This window comes from Miniopterus natalensis, chromosome 8 (assembly GCF_054644295.1).
Source record: "Miniopterus natalensis isolate mMinNat1 chromosome 8, mMinNat1.hap1, whole genome shotgun sequence".
Lineage (NCBI taxonomy): Eukaryota > Metazoa > Chordata > Mammalia > Chiroptera > Miniopteridae > Miniopterus > Miniopterus natalensis.
In genome coordinates, this window is record NC_142088.1 from 16,454,436 (window position 1) to 16,470,414 (window position 15,979).

The following is a 15,979-nucleotide window of genomic DNA, read 5'->3' on the forward strand; positions in this document are numbered from 1 at the left end:
GAAAGATTTAAGTATAGGTCAAAGTTTCTTTTGTTAGTAGAGCAAAATAACACTAACAAAAACCTCCTTTCATAAAAAGTTTACTTGTTGAGGCAGGAGAAATCCTCTTTTTAAAAAAATGAACAAAGCAAAATCTACTTCCAGACCTACTTTTTTTCTCTTGAACCTCTAGATCCCAAATCCCGGAGATCAGATCCCAAGTGCAAATCCCAGAATAGATAGCTGAATCCTTCTACACACCAAGAAATAAAGGACCGGGGGAAAATCTCAACACCAGTTCTTATTTCTTTCCCAGAATAGTGTTGCTTTTTCCAAAATCTTCTCAGATTTAGCTAAAAGCTTGTTTTTGCCATTCTTTAAAAATAAAATAAAATTCTAATGTGTGTACATATATATATGTCTCAGGTGCAATAAATTATTATATTTAATTTTTATGATAAGCATATGAAAATAGTTATCACCATTACAATTTTACCAATGGGGAAACAGGATCAGAGTAATTAAGCAATTTATAAAAATCACTTAGCTAGTACGTGGCAGAGCAAGGATCTGAGCTCAGGTGTGTCTGATTCTAAAGACCATATTTTTTCCTTCCTACCTGATTTTTTCCCTAGTAGAAAAATAGTTAAGAGCTATTTCTATGATGAAGATGATTGAATATTTATAGTCTACTAAAACACTGTCACCCATTGTCTTTACCGTAGCCTTAAAGTTCTTCTACCCATTGAGCCTTCCTCCAATGTATAGGATTTTGCAGTGCTTGTTTCCACACAACATATTTTAGTCTAATAATACATCTGGCATTTCTTAGTTGGGTTAGAGCAATACATGACATCATCTAAGCATATACCCCTGTGTATTGGAACATAATGTAAATATATATTTGTATTTTTATATATTCTTAATATACCAGTGACTAATCTAAAACATTTATGAGTAAACAGGATCAGTAGGTTTTTTAATCTTTTCTAAAGTGCCACTTATTTATAAATTCTGGAATGACATGGTAAAATTATTGTGGTTTTGTAAGAGAACCACTTTCATTAAGACCTGATACTAATTGATTAACGGCTTTTCTTCCCAGCTCTTACTGTAGGATTTGTGAGATGGTGCAAAGTTGATTGAGAGCAGTAATGAGTTTGGGTGGTAGACTGTGAATCCTAGATTATGCATCACTTGGTTCCTTGTGTTTGATAAGGTGAATAGTTACTTATACTAAGAAATATTCTTTCCACTGTTGGCACAATTAAACCTATCTTTTTGACAGGATAAACAGAACGCCCACCCTCCCATATACAGTACCTGGCATTAATCAGCCAGTAAATATTCATTGTCTTTACTCCATGGCAGGCATTGTGCTAAGAAACAGGATAATACGGAGCAAAACATTAACATAACCCCCAATATCATGGAATGTGTGGTGGCGTAGAGATGCATATCTTTATTCAGGACAGTTTTATAGTTATATATTTGCATGATTATATATTATGAGAAAATTGTAAGTGGATTGGATGGAGTGAGGGTCCTAAGGTAAGGAGAGTAACTAGGCGAGAGATGATGCCTTGAACTGAGATGAAGACGGCTCAGAGGAAAGTGGGACACATTCGGTGGAGAAAATTAAAGAGTCTCATTGGGGACATGATAAGGTTCAGATTATTTGATATCTGAATGAAGGTTTTGCATAAACGGATGAACACTGTGGAACTCAAGAGAGGGCTCTGAATGATCAGTCGTCTTTACACCCGTAATATTGGGTGAGATCCCACAGGCGGCCGTGCAGCCGGGAGGGAAGCCGAGCAGGGCCCGGGATGTGCAGTGGGAGGGCGGCAGAGACGGGCCGGCAGGAGAGGGAGGAGGCCGGAAAGACGCAGGGACAGGACAGCCCAGGGGGTTGCCCTGGAATGTCCTGTTCCCTGAAGCTCTGGGTGAAGTCATCTGGCCACAAGGGAGGCGTTGCCGGGGCTCAGGCATCAGCCTGCGGGCCGAAGGGTCTCTGCTTCCATCCCGGTCCAGGACTCGGACCTCGGTTACAGGCCTGACCTCCTGCCATGTGCAGGCAAATCGACGTGTCTCTCTCTCCCCTCTGTCTCCCCCCCTCTCTGTCTCCCTCCCTCTTTGTCTCCCTCCCTCTCTGTCTTTCTCCCTCTCTGTCCCTCCCTCACTGTCTCTCCCTCCCTCTCTGTCTCTGTCTCTCTCTCCCTCCCTTCCTCTCTGTCTCTGTCTCCCTCTCTGTCTCTCCCTCCCTCTGTCTCTCTCTCCCTCTCTGTCTCCCTCCCTCTCTGTCTGTCTCTCCCTCTCTGTCTCTCCCTCTCTGTCTCTCTCTCTCTCTCTCTGTCTCTCCCTCTCTATCTCTCTCCCTCTTTGTCTGTCTCTCCCTCTCTGTCTCTCTCCCTCTCTGTCTCTCTCTCCCTCTCTGTCTCTCTCCCTCTCTGTCTGTCCCTCCCTCCCTCCCTCCCTCCCTCCCTCTCTCTCCCTGTCTCTCTCTTTCTCTCTCTCTGAAAAGCAGTGGGAAAAAATATCCTCTGGTGATGATTTAAAAAGTAGGGTTGTAAATTCTCTGAAAATGAGACTGCTTAAATCTGTATTATGTAATTGTGCCCAGTAAACACTGCACAAATGTGTGGCTTAATGCTCTGATAGATACAGGCAGATGCAGTTTGCCCATATGATATGATCTCTGCTGGTAACCCAGGAGTCTGAAATTATAGTGCTCAGAATGAATGGCCAGCTTGAGGTTAAAGAGATTTTAGCATACGAGAAAAAAGACTGGTGCCTGCAATGACCGAAGCTCCTCCACTGTCTTTCATGAAGCAGTGCTTGTGTAATATTTACTGCCTTATCTGAAAAATGATAAATTCCTTAGCTGAACCATTTGGGTAGGTGACACAACCAAAGTTGTAAGAGCTTTATCCTCAATTTTGTAATCGTTTGGCATATTGCCTCAGGTTACCACATCTATGGAATAGTATTTAGTAGATAATGTATTTTTGATTAAAAGTTTACAATATATTGTTTGTGGCATTAAACATATTTATATATTCTACCTATGTAGACAGTGATAAAACTGCTCTACTAATATAGACAGTTATGCTACTGTTTAATAGATGTAAACCGTGAAAAAAAATATGAGCACGAAAAATTTATCTGAGCTCATAAAAAGATCTTTAAAAAGAAAAGTGTTTTCTGGTCTAATTCCCATTCAGTGCTTTTTTTATAGAAATTCAGTTATCTGTCAATTATACCTCAATAAACCTGGAAAAAGTTCAGAGGTGTAAATTCATAGGTGAATTATAGCTATTCTCAGGATGGTGTCTTTAATCATAGAAGGATTGCCTCAAAAATCGAATGTACCAGTTTGTATACTTCCCCATAGCTTGTAACAAACAAACTAAAACCTGTGGGTATGTGTAAACATGGCCTATAAAGAGGAGGAAGGAATTACCATGGAACTGTTAGAGATTTTTCTGAGTTGTTAATCCTAGAGATAAAGAATCCAGATGATATTACATACTGGTTTAATGGTAATATCTCTCCTGAAACACTTTGTATCACTGTATTAAATCATATGTAACATTTGCATATTGAAATAATGTTGGAAAAAATGTTTATTTTAATGCAGGAGGAAAGATCAAGAGGGGTTAAAATTTGGTTAGGAAAAGGGAGAGTATCCTGCAAGTCATTCACTTCAGCACTGATATCCTCGTCATATTTAAGGTATAACTGAGGAATTTCAAGTCCTCATCTAAGGCTAGAAACATACTAACACCCCAAGTCTTAGCAAGTCCGAACTGGAACTGCCAACTGAGATCTACGTCAGATTCTGACCCAGATCATATCCATTCGCTCGAAAGGAAAATATGTGTCATATTTATAGAGCAGGCGGAATTCTGGGTCAGAATAAGCACAATTTGCAGGAGCAAAAAAAATCTTGTTAATGTGGCTCTCCTTGCCCTAGGCAGTAACCCTTCAAATGTCTTCTGTGGAATTTCAGTGTTTCCCGTGTTTCAGGGTTTCCTGCTTCAAATCCCAGCTGCTTTGGGGAAGACTGAGCAGAGCAGCCGTGCTGAGGCCCGGTCACTGGGATAACAGATACTGCTGCTCTTGGCCTTTCTTGAAGGAAGTGCATTTTTTTTAAAGCCAAAAATATCATCTTAATGGTTTTATCCCTGAGAAAATAAATAAAATGAAGGTAAATAAAGAATCATGTCACACACTCGGTAAGGGCATAAAAGATTTAATAAACTTAAACCACAGTGAACATAGCAACGCAGTAGAAATGGCAGTCTGGTGAGAATCGCAATAATAAGATGCCAGTAAATATAAAATCAAAGGGTCTATTAGAACCCCTAAATAAATTTGTGCATTCTTTATTCTCTACTATCACGTATAGGTGTTAAAGATAAATCTCATGAATTATATTTATCTACTTTAAAAAAAATTCTATTGAATCATCTGTAGAAAGAGAGACAACAGCTAAAAAAAATTAAGGGACTTGAGATTCTAAGATGTAAAATGTTAACATTATTTATGTTTTACCTTATCCAGGTATACTAGCTATCTGAGAGTCTATTTCTTTATGTTGAGTGTAAAGGTTATAAGCTCTACATTACATAATTATTGTAAAAATATACAATGCATGTAAAATGAAATTGTAATAAAAAATATACAAATATCATTAGAATAGAAAATTAAATCCAATCTATTTACATTATTTGTATTTAAGGTTAGTATATCAGACAAAATAAATCTCTCTGTGGAAGGGAATGTTTTCTATACCGGATAGAGAGTATTTGGCATTTTCATTTATATTAGATTATTTCCCTTTGAAAATGAGGTGAATTGTTAGTGACACTACATGTTCTATAAAACCCATGAGCACCTTGACCTTGATGTCAGTCAAACCTTGTGTTTCTCTTGCTATTAACTTGCTATGTTTAAACTGCTTACAGTATTAATACAATATTGAAAATGTTATTTTCAAAGTTGCATTTCTGTTTCAGTTGGCAAGTGATTGTCACAATTTTTTTACCCAAAGCATTCTCACAAAGAGTAAAGCATTAACTTAACTGTCACTCAAAAATGGAAAATGGAGACCTACTCTATCCTACACCCACAAATATCTAAAAATCATCAAAACTGGGGGGAATAGGATATGTGTAAGCAGTATTAACTTTTCAGATTAGCTTGGTTTTGTGAAATGTGGTGTTAATTATATGAAACAGTGGTAATTAAATGTCTCAGACACATTAAACTATTATGAATAGAAAAATATATGCTAAAGTAACTTAGATTGTAAAAGTGAACAGGGACTGTGAAAATGAAATCTTAATTGAAAATCACCAAGTAAACATTCAAGAAAGAGAAGATAACAAGGTCGTTTTAAATAAAAAATAAACTTAGTTTTGATTCACTATAATTTTCTTATGGCAAGAGCAAATTAACAAACATGGAGTACATTGCTGAAAATACATTAACCTCTGGTTTATGCTAGAGTCATGCTTTTGTCTGCTGTTTTTCATAAATTTAATAAACTTCTGTTTCAAAAGAGAAATAAATTCACTGTAGAAAATTAGAAAATTCCCATGAGTAAAAACACAGAAATTAGAGCACCATAGTCATACTATTCAGAGACAATTGCTGTTTAGCATCCAGTTGTATATTATTCCAGATCTTTTTACATGCATGCACCTGTGCACACACACACACATGCACACACACACACTCAATTTTTCCCTAATTGAGATTCTACTGTTTTGTAACCAAATCTTTCCAATTTCTGGCCCACATGTTTTCATGACAGTAAATTTTCATCTCATCTACTACCCAATTCATATTCAAACTTCTAAGTTATCTCAAAAATATCTGTATAGCTAGTTTGTGCAAATTAGAATCTAATCCAGAATTGCATTTCACAACTGTTTTTTTATGACTATTAAGTCTTCTTAACCAAGACTATTAGCTTTTTTCATGATATTCACTTATTAAAGGGAGCATTCAAGTTGCCTGATAGAATGTTCCCTTTCCTGATTTCTTGGTTGCATCCTTGTGGTTAATAGTTTGTTTTCAAGAGTAAATTCTGATGTATATGAAAAATGCGGCCTTTCAAATGTCCGACAAAACCTTTATGTGTGATCTTTAGGTACAGAGCTCGTTTTTTACTTCTTCAGGTTGTTTCTACCTCTGTCATTTCTGTAGAGTGGTAAGAAAAGAAAAAAGGTAAAGAAATATAAATCAACCAAGAAACTGCTATGGCAAAATCAAAAGTAAATGCTAACAATAAAACACCTAGGAATTACTGTCTATTGAGTTTTTGAATATTTTATTTGTTCTGCCATGACAAAAGGAAGTAGGAAAGCCATGAAAATTGATATTCACCAGAATTAGATTAAAAGAAGAGAGACACACTGGGCTTGTTTTGTTCTATTATTAGTGAATATTCTTAACATGAAAACAAAGAGAGACAAATACCAAATAGGGCATTTCTTGTAATTATAGTAACATTGACATACATTTTTTATAAATACATACCACTTATTCTTTTGCAAAATAAGCAGAGTAAGTTTAGTTTAGTCCAAATCTGGAATTAACAAAATGTTGGGCACTATTCTCAATCCTACATAATTCCTTTGCAATAAAAAATTGGACTGAGGAAACAAAAATACAAACCTTTTTATAATAGTGGCTTTTCAGGGATATGTTAGGCACTAGAGCTAAAAATTGTGCCTCAAGTTAAAAGCTTAAAATGTTTTCTGAAATACCTATTTAACTGGCATGCTCAAAAATATGATCTTACACACTCCAGAACACATCACAATGATGAGTTTGTAACTATAGTATAGTTTAATTTTCTCAGCATAGATTTTTATACCTTTAGAAATTTTATTTAGGAAAATCTATTTGAATTATAGAAACATTGCAGTATGCTATAGTACTTTTAGCTGTCAGAAACAATCTTTAGGATGAACTAGTCTTTAAGGTTTTCCTGCAGTTTTATATGACAATATAACAGCCATAATCTTTGAAAGATATGGCTTTATGTATTGATGGTACACAGATTTTTTTTTTTTTATATAGAGCTCTTTAAAATTTTAAAGTTTTATTTGGGATCATTTGCTATCATTATTTCTGATCTGTCTTTAAGCAAAAGTTTATTTTGCAAGAGCAAGTAATATTTTTTCTAAAAGAGTAGAGTTGTAGAGAGTAGATTCTTCTACAAATAGAAATATAAGATATAAAATTTTTAGTATGGAAAGCATGGGCATTCAGGGAATTCTTTTCTACTTTTGATATCTATCATGGCCTCATGGTCAAATATATATTAGATAACACTTATGTGTTTTACTCCAGGCTATTTGCTATGGCTTAAGAAATTAATATATTTCAGGGCTCTGACCACAGAAAGCTCTTAGATACTACTGTACTCTAGAACAAGAAGTTAAAACCACAAATATTGCTTTTAAAACAAGGAAAAATTTTATCTTAAAAAGATAAATAAATTTTATAAATTTAATAAATAAATTTTATTATTTTTATAATAAAAATGATCAGTTTCAAAACTATATCTTAGTTAACAACGTTAAGAATAAAAATCTTACTCAGTCTTTTTCTAATCTCTTTTTGGTTTTAAATTAACACCTTAATTATGGAGGTGTGGGGTTCCATGAGTGATTTCAATAGACATTTGACAACATCTAGAGACATTGTCATGACTGGAGGACAGAGGTGCTACTGACATCTAGTGGATGGAGGCCAAGGATGCTGCTGAACATCCTAAAAAGCACAGACCAGTCCCCCACAACAAATAGCAAGCCCAAAATGCCAATAGTGCCACTGTTGAGAAAGCCTATTTTAGAGAAAATGTTGAAAATAATATTATTTAATACCACAATCTAATTAAAATGTATTTTCCTTTCACTTGTAGATAAAAGTAACATTAAAACAATTTAAAATTGTTTTAAATTGTATCAAATGTATTAACATTTTGGCATGAGTTCTTTGGTGTTACCACGTTTTGCATTTTTTGATGAAATGGCATGTTGTGGCTGCTCACCTCCCAAGATTAGTTGTATGTGCATGGATTATTATTATTTTAAAAACCATAAGCAACTGCCTTTTTTACCATAAAAGTTTTGTTATAGCTCTAAAGCATTCTTATTTTTATTACTTCTAACGGACTAGATTTGTGGTATGTGGAGATGTACAACTGCTCCCCCCCTACCCCCTCGTCTTTCCTCTCCATAATGTTTTGTCTTTTCCACTCTGTTTGGCAGAACTCCTCTGATTGCAGCGGGAGTCATCGGCGGGCTCTTTATCCTGGTCATCATGGGCCTGACGTTTGCAGTTTATGTGAGAAGAAAGAGCATCAAGAAGAAAAGAGCCTTGAGGAGATTCCTGGAAACAGAGGTGACGTGTTGATTTCTTCTCCTCATGTGTTTAGGGATTTTCAGTAGAGTTGGAAGGTTTAGATGTTACTCAATTTTTAATCCAAGTGAAAATTTTGCTCTACTTTCTGCTGAGGGTTTCAATTTTATAGTATGTTATACAAAGCTGCTGAAAAATTAGAGTATATAGTAAAAGAAATCAAGGCATGTTCATGGCTTAAAGAGGAAAAGCATCAGAGGTCAAGGAAATCACCTTGTTGAGGAGAAGACAGATCTGTTTCTTTGATGGGAGGGGTCCCATTTTCAAGTTCTAGGATATCACGGTAGCAGAGCTACTGTTCTGCTCCCAGAAATTATCTAGATAGTGGATATCTCAGTAGCAGAACTAGAAAAATGCTAGGGATAGAATTTTTCTGGTTCAAAATAAAGCCAGATAGACAAGCAATTTATGCTTTAATTAGGGTCATTAAGTTGGTAGCCACTGATCTCATTACCGCAGCAGCGAAAGGCTGAGCTTACAGGATAAAGTTTCCTGTTGCAATCACACAGACCTTACCACACAATTTATGAGATGCATTTAATATTGTGCATGTTAGTTATTGTGAATATGTGAATTAGCATATATTATTATAATTTCTTTTCTATTGCTGCACTGAGTTCTCTAGCATGCAAGCTGATAGTTTTCCCTGTACTGGTCATGGGGGAAAACAAATACAGAAGAATACGCATTACCAGATTCTTCTTAACTCAAATACTACCGCTCTCCCCTGATACACACATCCTGCCAGCCTGAGCAGCTCAGGGCCAAGCTGTTCGGAGACGTAGCCTTCCCTGGGTTTGTTTCCTTCTCATCATCAGTATGACCACCTTGACTTTTCCTCTTCACAGTAACAGAAATGGGTATGTTCATGCATTCATAAATTGTGCACACCGATAATGAATTAAATTCTAGCTCTTTTCCTCTGGAAATCATCATTACCTACAAGAGTAAGGAGCTGCTTTACAGTTACATATATGAGAATACTTTATAAGGATTGGAGTGACCTAGGAATGGGCTGTCCCATCAGGACACATGTGCAAACTTGCCAAAGGGAATTAATTACATACCGGGAACAACGGTAGCGATTTCTAGTTGAGTTGGATGTTTACCCAAGATAAACTTGGTTTCCTGCGCGCATATGTGAATAAGCTTGAGCACAGTGCATGCGTCCTGCATATTTTCAGCTTAGTTAGGCGGGATGCTGGAGGCAGAAAGCATTTCCCTCATGTTTAGCTTGGGGCAGGCAGTGAGAGAATTCTGGAAGGCGAATGAACTACATTTGGAGAGCAATCAAAGGCTTGGAACAGCAGTGGACATTTAGGTGATCGAGTAAACAGAAGAGAAATTCTGTCTCCTAACAGTGTGCGGAAAAAACTCATTGTTATGAGGAGTTGTTTTGTTTTGTTAATATGGTGCTTTTTAAGAATGTTTTTTGAATTGATATTTCTTTACTAAATAAACTCATACTGATTGGTTTCATAAGTAAATTCTATTTTCATAGAAAGTTATCTTTTAGAACTAAATTAGGTAATTGGTGAATTCATTCCTATCTTTCTCTCAATAAAAGTAAATACCTATGATTTTTTACCATTTAAATAGAAAAGGAGTTTTTAAGAGGATCAGCTTAAATTTTTAATATTGAAGCAGAAAATTTCACTCAGGTGTGAACAATGTGTTAAAGCATATATATTAGAATGTATTAAACGTTGACACACTTTTCCAAAACTTTTGCTTCAGATTATCTTTCTTCTGTTACAAAAGAAAAGAAAAAATATATTTTTCAACATACACATTGAAATTCACTATAAGCTTGGTGTTTTGATAGATGCTGTGATGTATTAATGAGAGCTGATCCTACCCCTTGAGAGTAACAGATTCAGAGCCTGCATGTGGCAGGAATGTTCCAAAGTTTTCACCCTCTATTATATACCATTTCCTTCTTTAAATCTTTTAAAGTAATTATTGCTATCCCTGTTTCACAGATGTGAAGTGAGGGGGCAGGAGGGGTGAGTTGCTTTCTAAGACAGTGAATAGTAGCCCTGGTATACAAACCTGTATTTGTATTTGTAAACCTATGAGTTTATTTAGTAAGGAAGACTCTAGACTCAATTCTTTTCCCACCATACTGGCTTGCAAAATGAAATTATGCTTCTTTTATACTCATCTTCCTGGAAAAAAATGTGTTTTCAGACTATTTTAAACAATACCTAAGAAAATTGCAGGAGACTAAACATCTCAGATAGAGTTGTGAAGCTTTCAAAGTATAAAATTATTGCATTGACTGTGCCAAAGCATGGATATAATATATATTTTAAGTAAAGTTAACCTAAAGTGCTGAAATCTAGTCTCCAATATTGGATATGATTTTATATGACTTTTGTACATGATTTTAAAAAGTAATTCATAAAAGTTCCTCATTATACACATAATGTGTATATCAGAATCTACCAAACAAATGCTACACAGCAGAGTTGAATTCAGATGAAGGAGATTCTCTTTAGGAGATCCGTTTTCAAAGTTAATAAAGAACTTTTGGGATTATTTCGGAGACTTCTTTTATGTGACTTGAATGCAGTTATATGCATTTTTACAATGCAAATTTGAAAATGCAATAGAAGTGCATTAGTTGTCAGACTGTTAGAAAATAACCTAAGTTTATTGAGAATTTTATCATCTTCTCCCCAAAATTCTTGCCATGGCTAAACTTCCCTGTACTGAAGACTCTGTTTAGCTAATTAAGTGGACCGTGGTGCTCACAGAAGCATGATAGTAATAACCAGGCTGGAGGGCCACGGTGCACATAGCCCTGTAGCCAGACATCTTGAAATATTGTGGTGCTTTTCAAGAAAATTTGAGTAGGAGTAGCCCTTAATTATTTCCTTATGCTGAGAGAGAATAAGCTGCTTGTCTGTGTTTAAAATTTAGCTCCTTTAACTAAAAAAAAAAAAAAAAAAAGCAACTTCTATTTCACTTGCCTTTTCCTCAAGCATAAATAAACCTTTAAAATTTGAACATAGCTTACAGACTTTTTGGTATCGAGTCTCTCCTTTGTCTACCTATTTTTTGTCACATGGGCAAGAAATTAGCACACATTCACATCCCCTCCCTTCCCTACCTCACCCTCTCTGACTGAGTGACACCTAAACTGCCCTTTAACAGTATTAGCCCAATGTTACCCCCTCCTGCCACACCCTGCCCAAGTCAGGATCCGGTGTTCTCCACCCTTCCGACCCGGTCCACTTCCTGGGGTATTCTGCCTTCTCCTTGACTCTGTGTCCACACTGTTCTTCATGGTGGCAGTGACCTCTTTCATGTCAATTTGTTTTTATCATTTCAAAAACAATTTTAAAGTGTTCCTTCTTTAATGAACCCAACTCCTGGATATTGTTTTATTCCTTTGCATTTCCTAGCATTCACTTATGATCTAAAATCAATTCACAGAATTTTAGAGTTTTTGATCTAGAAGATATCTGGTCCCTGCTACTTAAAATGTATTCAAGGATTGTCATCATACATAAGAATCTAATGGAGTTCTGTAAAATGCAAATTTCAGCCCCAACTGCAGACCTACTGAACCAGAATCTGCCTTTTCAACAAGAACTTCAAGTAATTCATATGTATATGAAAGTTTTAGAAGCACTGTCCAGCAGTATTGGCATTGTGCTAACTTTTTTTTCTCTTCTGCTGTGTTGATCTTGGCTTTTAAGTCCAAGAAGACAGCACTTCATGTTTTGTTATGTACCAAGTCTTCTTAAATGAGAAAGAAAACTTTACTAGGGGATGCAGACATAACTAAAATTTCCCAGTCTTAGCTGAGGATGCCAAAAAGGAAGGGGCTTGAAAAAGTAGAGTGAAGAGCCTTTAATTAGTCTCTAAGTTTTAATTAAAATGGGGGGGGGGAAATAATCTCCTAGCCTAGTATGCCTCCAGGTAGACACACATTTTTTACTTGAGCTCACCCAGGCAAAGAGCATGAGAAGAGAAAGCATATGGTCTGAAGGAATGGTGACTGATCCATATTAAAAAAATACTGTTTTTCAAAACAAAGCGTGCTTCTGTGTTTTTGTATTTGTGAGAAGGGGAACCAGTAATGGATTAAGAAAGAGAGTGATTGTTGAATTGAAAGTTGAAAGTTGTAACCTGTGTGTGTTGTTTTTCAGTTGGTAGAACCCTTAACTCCCAGTGGCACAGCGCCCAATCAAGCTCAACTTCGTATTTTGAAAGAAACTGAACTCAAAAGAGTAAAAGTCCTTGGCTCAGGTGCTTTTGGGACAGTGTATAAAGTAAGTAAATATATATATGTGTGTGTGTGTATATACATATACATATATGTATATATATATATATATATATATACATATATGTATATGTATGTATTTTTTTTTTTTTTTTAAGTTTTGTCCCAGACTTGTTTTAAATAATGGCCGGAGTTATTGCTCTAACCAACCTAATTTCTTTTTAATATCCAGAGAAGAGAACCTTTTTAGTGTGGATATGTTAATGCACAAATGAATTTATTAATTTTTATTAAGCAAGTTGGGAACTGATACAAATGAGAGAGAGCAGGAAACACTGGTACAAAGCCAAAGTATGGTTATTAGTCTCCATGCCCTTCCGAGCCCCTTTTGATACCATTTCCCCTTTGATACCATCTCCCAACTTTGTTCTCCCCAAAATACCCAGCTCCAGCCCGCTTTCCTTTCCCTCACACAGTGCTCTAGGAAGTCCCAGGCAGGCAGGGTGTGTACCGAAGTCACTCGCTCTTCTTGTTTCCCCTTCTATCCAAACTTCTCCCCACTTAGTTAATCTCGTTTGAATCCACACAAATGTGCTCACACCTCAGTAGGACAGGTCTGGTTTCTAGTCAGCTTCTTGCCTAACTGGTAACATGTATGATTTAACAGAAAATTTCCAGTTTTAATGTCCTCACCATTATATGCAAACTAAGAAAAGTGACTATATTTGTGAAATTCAGGTCAGAGAGAAGGAGAGGGTGACATCATGGGTTGTCAATAAGAGAAACATTTCTGGAAAGGGAAAGTTCAAATGATGGCATTTGCGTGTTTACTTATTTAGCTTAATTACAAAACCAACTCACTGTCCAAGCCGAAAATTAAAGGTGGTGGATTTTATTTTTAACGGTAAATAACAAGAACAGGAAACTCTGGTTGGTCAGCGCTAAATCTTTCTAAATGTTCATCCTTCCAATTCCCAAATTTACTTTGCCAGTCTTAAATATTTCTTAAAGCTACATGCAAGCCTACATTTTCACAAATATATCTGTTAAAACAGATTAGACCTTAGGAATTTTGCATTTTAAAATGTTCAGTTTTTTTCTATTTAAAACAAAGATTTTTAAAAAGAAACTATTAACAATTAATATAAGCCTTAATTTTCTCTACTGAATGTTCTAAAATTAATCCAATTTTAAAACAAAATTGTTTGTTCTAAGGTTAAAATGCTGAAGTTTCTTAATGTTAGTATGCGTGCTTTATTCAATTAAATTCAAAATTGCTATTATTATTATTATTATTATTATTATTATTTTCGTTTCCTTTACATTTTTATTGAATTTATCAGGGTAACATTGGTTAATAAAATTATTAACTGAGCACGTAATTGAATAGAAACTACTCTAGGCTGACTTGATGCCTTCTAGATATCAATTATTTGTATTTTCAAAGAAACACAACTATTCTGTTTCTCTATTTTTATTGTGCTGGGAAAAAATGGGCTTCCATTTTATAGACAACTCAGACTTGAATTGTCCCAGCATATTATCACCCTTATACATTTTTAAACATGATACAATTTGGAAACTGAATATTATTTTAAATACTGTATACCATGTAACTCAAGACTACATTTGATGTTGTGATCTCAGCAAGGAAAAATATTACCCATTTAGACATTTATAAAAAAAGCTTTATTGATATATTCATTAAGAACAATTATTTGGCCCTGGCCTGTGTAGCTCAGTTGGCTGAGCATAGTCCCATGCACTGAGAGGTCACCGGTTCGATTCCAGGTCAGGGCACATGCCTGGGGTTGCGGGCTCCATCCCTAGTAGGGAGCGTGTAGGAGGCAGCCAATGGATGTTTCTCTCTTTCATCGACGTTTCTCTTTATCTGTCCATCTCCTTTCCTCTCTTGCTCAAATCAATAAAAACATACTTTTTTAAAAAGAATAATGATTTGTCTGTTATCCATGATGTTGTACCTATATTGAAATTACTTGCATTGAAAGGTTATTGAATGTTCCATAAGTATATTTGAATTATACCTGCAGTGTGTCTATAATTGACCCTATGTGTTAAATAATATGTTAATTCTTTTAGTTTATACTGTCTAAACTATAAAGAATTATTCTTAACTATACAAGTGCAAATTGACTTAAGCAATTATTTGGTTAATTATTTCTCCTGGTTGGAGATATTCTGTGTTTAAACATAAAATATTTGAACCAATATTATGGGTATCAGTATAGTTAAAATTTCATCTGGTTGGGTCTAGAAATTAATGACTAAACTTCATTTAAAAAGCAGTACAAATTAGGTAACATTTAATTCATAGTGTTACTTCAAAAGTATGCCTTGGGAGTATTTTAATATTGATGCAATAGTTTTATAGCTTAATCACCTCTGAAGTTACCTTTTTGAATAATGGTAAGTCTGTTCTCCACTCTGGGTACCATCAGTGAGAAAATGTAGCCTATAGGTCCCGGGCTTTTGGTTATTTTCCCCATTTAAGCATTAATAAATTTTGAAAATTTTTATACAACAGGGAACTTGTCATGTTATTTTGCCCTTGATGTATAGCTTTCCCTACTCCTTCTAAAAAGAATATAACCCTTATCTTCACCTTCTAAAGGTTAATGTCCATTTTTCCTTTATTATTTTGACTTTTTAATAATTCTTGTTTAGGTCTCTTACTTTATTGCAACTTTGGGTATCACAAATACATAGGTTTTCGCATAGAAGCACAAAGTGGAAAATTTTTTTAATCTTCTTTGTATGACTACAATCCACTAACCTTCAGAAAGACAGGAATTAGGGCTGTTCTATTCAGGAGTAAGAGATCGTTTTTTCCTTTTATTTTATTGTTAAAATTGACCTAAGAAGACTCCTTCAGTTTCAGAGCTAACAAATTAAAATTTGAAGTTTAAAAAAATATAACTTCATATTTGCTTCTGTGTTCATTTGGGACAATACACTTTTATTTATTTATTTTTAATTTTTTAAATTAATTTTTAAAGAGAGAGGAAGGGAGAGGGTGAAACATCCATGAGAGAATGAAACATCTGTCAGCTGCCTCCTGCATGCCCCCTGCTGGGGATTGAGCCCACAACCTGGGCATGTGCCCTGACCAGGAATCAAACTGGCAACCTTTTGATGCAGGGTACAATGCCCAACCAACTGAGCCACACTGGCCAAGGCGGGACAATATGCTTCAAAAAAATATTCTATATTCCATGTATCCCTGTAAGCCTTACAAAAATCATGGTCCTTATTCAAATGATTTAATTGTTTATGCAGAAATGCTGTTATTTAGTTTAATGT

General features: G+C 35.4%; 1 protein-coding gene across 1 annotated transcript in view; it reads left to right on the forward strand.

The window, feature by feature from the left end:
- ERBB4 (erb-b2 receptor tyrosine kinase 4) overlaps positions 1–15,979 on the forward strand; it is a 796,211-nt gene that overhangs the window by 606,414 nt on the left and 173,818 nt on the right. Inside the window, exons 17-18 of the mRNA XM_016196749.2 lie at positions 8,271–8,403; positions 12,582–12,704. Of these exons, the coding sequence (XP_016052235.2) occupies positions 8,271–8,403; positions 12,582–12,704 (256 nt within the window). The remainder of the gene's footprint in view (positions 1–8,270; positions 8,404–12,581; positions 12,705–15,979) is intronic.